Source organism: Gavialis gangeticus, unplaced genomic scaffold (genome assembly GCF_001723915.1).
Source record: "Gavialis gangeticus isolate Ggan-Ray unplaced genomic scaffold, GavGan_comp1, whole genome shotgun sequence".
Classification (NCBI taxonomy): domain Eukaryota; kingdom Metazoa; phylum Chordata; order Crocodylia; family Gavialidae; genus Gavialis; species Gavialis gangeticus.
This window is the reverse complement of record NW_017729034.1, coordinates 9,948,368-9,953,449: the sequence shown is the minus strand read 5'-3', so window position 1 is coordinate 9,953,449 and position 5,082 is coordinate 9,948,368. Positions and strand designations below refer to the sequence as shown.

The 5,082-nt window shown below is 46.2% G+C and overlaps 1 protein-coding gene and 1 long non-coding RNA gene across 2 annotated transcripts in view; both read left to right on the top strand.

Annotated features, from left to right (window-relative positions):
- The window catches only part of LOC109304567, a 6,758-nt gene extending 5,155 nt beyond the window's left edge, over positions 1 to 1,603 (top strand). The window contains exon 2 of the long non-coding RNA XR_002099420.1: positions 185 to 1,603. This is a non-coding gene — a long non-coding RNA (uncharacterized LOC109304567). The remainder of the gene's footprint in view (positions 1 to 184) is intronic.
- The window catches only part of GSK3B (glycogen synthase kinase 3 beta), a 248,043-nt gene that overhangs the window by 237,032 nt on the left and 5,929 nt on the right, over positions 1 to 5,082 (top strand). The window contains exon 10 of the mRNA XM_019526670.1: positions 1,844 to 1,942. Coding sequence (XP_019382215.1) covers positions 1,844 to 1,942 — 99 coding nt within the window. The remainder of the gene's footprint in view (positions 1 to 1,843; positions 1,943 to 5,082) is intronic.

Sequence of the window (5,082 nt, the reverse complement as noted above, 5' to 3'; positions counted from 1 at the left end):
CTGTTTTGCATTAAGAAATGTGAAGCAAAGTGAATTTTACTTGCTGTGCTCTTGGTTTGGGTAGCGATCTGGTTGCCCCTTCCTCCCCTGCATTTGATGCCCACGATGAAGAGAAAAGTATGTACATGAGCACCAGTAGTTGTATGAAAGAACAAGGCAACCAATGGGTTTCTTTGAATATCAGGTTTAAGAATTTATTCTGAGGAAAACAGCAGAGGTGTGGTGCCCTTTCTATAGGGAAGGGGCTAGCGGCCTGATTGCCAGGCTTCCTCTCTGTCTTTGGGAGGTCACTTACCTTCTGTGCCCATCTCCATGTCTGGAAATGGAGATCTTACTTAGCATCTCACAGGAGGCTGTGAACATTATTTAGGAAATATTTGTACAGCACTTGGAATAGTTAGAGGCTTCTGAAAGCATAGTTTCGGCTGGTTAGCCCTGAAGGTGGTATGCTTCAGGGTGAGTTGTCTGGTTTCGGTGTTGTAGCAAATCCTGCTCATTTCTTGCTAGTCCAAATCTGTGTTTTTTGGTGCTGAGGCACAGCCAGAAGCACAGACTCCAGGGGTAGTAAGAAAATGAAATGCAGCTCACCTTCTCAGCCATTGCTCCTTTTGGTTTTCTTATGGAGAAAAGGGAGTAAACAAATGGATAGCGGCAGTCCCTTTAGACCCTGAATTTGAATGTACATGTTACAGAAAAAACAATGTGCTCTCTAATTTGCTGTTACGGATATAAACAAGCAGTCCACATAGCCCATAGTACTGCACCATCCTGTGTGCGCGTGGCATGATTAGGCTGGGTTTCTTCACATACTTCTCTGTCTGGAGAGCTGCTATTAATACCTACTCTCTCCAGGCACTTCTGTCCCCCAGGAGAGTTCTTGGAGCCCCAAGAGCTGACTTCTCCTTTTCTTGAGCTGACTGGCTGAGTGTAGCTTACTGTACAGGTGATGGCTTTCACTCAAGGCTGAAATGGGCTGGGGGGAGATAGGGGACAGGGAATCCTCTATCTCTGCATCCCTTATTTGCCTGAAGAGAGGTGCTCCTGCAGGCTGCCTGCAGTGGCAGCACCTGATGTCTTAGCTGTACCCTGGTGTGCTTAAATTTTTAATTCTGTGGCAGGAGGCTTTCTTATTCCTATATGCATCAAGTCTGTGCTAGCTCTGGAGCCCGAATAACCCAGCTGTTTCTTTTCTCTGAATTTGAGTTGGAGGGAATCCTGTGGCAGTTTGTTTTCCTTTTAAATCACCTGGAAAACCAGTCCCCTTGGCTTTTTCCCTGGGCCTTCTAGAGGGGCCACGAGTCCCCTGTCCCCCTGACTCCAGGCAGCATTCAGGGTGATTCTGCTGTGAAACTGTCCTGAGACCCTGACAAGTGAAACTTGAGTGAGCCCTAGAGCAACTCCCTGGAGTTCTTGGAGCCCTTGTGGCAAACGCTTCCTGAGCCATTGCCCAGTGTGTTGTCACTAGCCTTCTCCTTCTGACTGGCTGCAAGAGGGTGATTCTGTGGAAGGAAAGGGATCCTACTTGGAAAGCTTGGGTTGTTTTCAAGGAACAGGCTTGGTTGGATTATTTGCTAACTCCAGAGCCATCCCCTTTCTCTGGGAACTAAGTCCCTGCATTGCTGCTAGCAGTTGTCAGAGAGGTGTCCCGTTCATGCTCTCCGCTGAATATCCCTATAGTTTCCTCCTGCTCAGAGACCCAAAAGGAAGTGTAACATGTCCTTTGTCTGTCCGGCTTTGCATTTCACTCAGGGTTACAGTGACTGAGAAGCCCAGGGAGTAACTCTGCATGCCGAGGTTCTTTACAGACTGCAAGCTAAATCTGTTTGTTTCGCCTTCCCTCCAGAACTGTCAAGTAACCCATCTCTGGCTTCGATCCTCATCCCTGCTCATGCTCGGAATCAAGCAGCTGCTTCAACCCCTACAAATGCTACAGCAGCCTCAGGTGAGAACATCTGCCTGCCTGCCTCCCTGTTGCCCTCCTCTCTCTAGTTACACTCCCATTCAGAAGCTTAAATAATGCAGGCTGCTGGGGCAGAGAGGAACAACTCATTTCCAGCCTCCTCTTAAACTCTGTCTTGTTAGGTGATTAACTGGCTGTGATACTAAAGGCAGCACTAACCCACGTCATTTGGATTCCACACCCTCCTGTCTCGCTCAGATTTCTGGTGCAGAGAAGTGGAGTATTATTACCTCACCATCGCCACTCCTATAATTGCACCAACCTAGAGATCCACCCAGGTCAATTGGTTTGAGATGCTGAAGGAAAATAGTGTTGGCCAGCTTAGTAAATTTAGCTTTGAAATGTTAATTCCCCACCAAATTCTGACAATTGATGGTGGACGGACAAGATTTCCTGCCAGTGTGCAATATGTTAGCGCCAACCGAAAGGGATTCACTGTCAGCAGAAGGCAGTTTACATGGGTTTTCTTACATGGGTGCCATTGTGTCAGCTTTGGGCACCGGAGCATGGTTTGGCTTCTTGCCCCAACTCTGTGCATGGTTTCCTCCTTTGTCTCTGTCTCTCCTTTCTGTTACACACCTTCCAAACCTCCCTGTTGGCCTGGAGCCATACCATGCTGAGCTGTGATCCTGTAAAAAAAAAAAAAAAAAAAAAAAAAGTGTTAACCACAGGGTGGGTATCAGCTCAAACAGGAGACCTCCAAGGGAAACACAGGGTGCTACAGGATGTGCGGTTGGTGACTCAGCATGCAGGTGTTCCCCCCCCTTCCCCCCATCAGTGCTGAGTCAGCACACTGGCAGGATCCCTGCTGTGGACGGTGGTGTCTGATGAACTGGGAAGTGTATGAGCTTAGTGCGTTATTTCACTCTGACGTGCATGTCAGTCGCAGAGCACTGTGGAATCTATTCAGACAAAAGGCACTGCTATATAAATGTGCCTAATGAGCTCACTGCGTTTGCACCAAAAGGAGGAGCTCTGGCATCCAGGTTTCATAGATAAATCCAGGAAAGTGTAATTTGTGAGTAGGCCAGGTAATTACTGGAGTTGTAACAAACTTGATACAGTTTCTTGATAGCTTCATGCTTTCTGATGCCTCACAGAAACAATCTTGACAGTCTGGTTTAAATGGGTATCACCAACTTTAAAAAAAATTACACTTCTCTATGTAAACATTGTGTGTAGTAGGAATCCATGATTCTTGTGCTTGCAGCAAGTAGAGCAAAAGCTGACGTGCTGCTTGCATGTAGCTTGCTTTGTGCAGTTGTTAACTCTTTTCAAGCAGTCAGCTTCTCCGTTTCCTCATTTGGGTGGGTCTTCCACATGGCCGTAGAACTGAAAGAAACATGACAAAATGAGCAAATATGATTGTAGACCTGCAAAAATTGAGAGTAGGGAATGAATTTTATTTTTTTAAGAGACTAAAATTTCCCATGGCTGTGCATCCCTTGAGCATGTGTGTGGTATGACTTTCCTGAACACAGGCACAGAGTGGGGGAGAGAGAGAAACTCCTGTGCACTGAAGCAGGAGGTGTCCTGGCTGTGCTCAGCTTGACCTTCAATGGTTCATGTGGCGAAAAGCGCTTTGGGCTGTGACCTAAATGTCAGTCAAGGAAGTGGCTTTTTAATGTCAGCATTTCTAGCCCTACTGTTAACAGCCACTGTACTGCTGAGCAAGGACGGGGACTTTGATCCTGATGAGAAACCCTCCAGCAGTAGAGGAATTGCGAAATGTAGTTCAGTATTAAGTAACTTCAGTTGCAATTTGGAGCCTCTTGTATATGCAGTTGTTTGGCTGACCTTGGCCCTAGTCCTTTCTAGTCCTTACTCATTCAGGGTTTTTACAGCAGACAGTGGGAATTTTACCTGCATTCAGCTGTGGGAATTAGTCACACAGCTCTTTACAGAAACCTGTTTTGTTTAAAGGCTGGTGGTTTAGTGTTGAACCGTGAGCCACCAGGTTCTGCTAATTGTTAACCACTGAAGCAGTATCAGTCCTGTTTGCTCAAAGAGCGTGCCCACCTGGGCCTGGGAGAGTTTTGCACAAATGTTTGCCCTCATAAATAAACTGTTACTGTACCCTTTTCACAGTGGCCAGGAATTAGCTGCTTAAATCTATCAGGAGATCCCCAAGGTAAAACAAACTGTCAGGTAATTGTAACCTTTGATAATTCAGTGTAGCATTTTGTCCCCCTCTAGTGGCCAACCTGCCTACAGGGATTTGAGTCCACTGGTGTCTCCAAACCATGGACCAGGCCCAGGCCCTCCAGGAGCAGGGGCTAGTGCTTTAAGAAGTAGACTCCCCTACTCCGGGTCCTTTGGGTGATCCAGCTGGGGCACCCGTCTACAATCAGTTACATCTGATAGTGCTGCCATGTGGTAGCTGTGGTGTGGTGATTACAGAGTGATTTTTAAATGTGCTGAATGATGTGCCTGAAAAATGAGAAGGCTGTGCTGATGAAAACTGGGAGAAGGACCCAGTTTGGGTCAGTGTTGGCATTAATGTGATGGAGCATTGCTTTCCTCATGCATCTTCCTTCATCCAGGATAAGATGGTGTTTAGAAAGTTACCTCTCAAATAGCCTCTGAGGTAATGCTTGCTAGTCTGTCTTCCTATCCCTGGGTTCCCTTGCTGTGTCACCTTCCCTGTTACAGTAGTATCTTGAAAATCCAATCAGTCCCCTAGTGCTATAACTTGTATCAGCATAGGCCTGTGCTTGTTTTATCAGCTTTAGACAGGATTCCCCTCCCCACAGCACCATTTCTTTTGGTTTCTTTTCTTATAATAAACCAGGATTTTATTAACAGAATAATATGGTGGCCATTTGTGTATGTAAAGTGTAAAAACACCAGAGTCGAATCTTGCATGCAAGACTCAACTTGACCTTAACTATAGAGTCACAGCCAGCTTCCCCAGTTGTAAAAATTGTATTTTGTATACATGGCATGTATATATTACCTCTGTGTAGTCACGGTGAGCATCTGTATACCGGTTGAGCATCTGGATTTGTACCATTCTACATCAGGTGGGGATCTGGTGGGTGGGTGTGCATGTGCTCACTCACATGTTTGCTGGTACCACATTATGATACTTACATGGAACTCATATTTGTCCTATACCATAA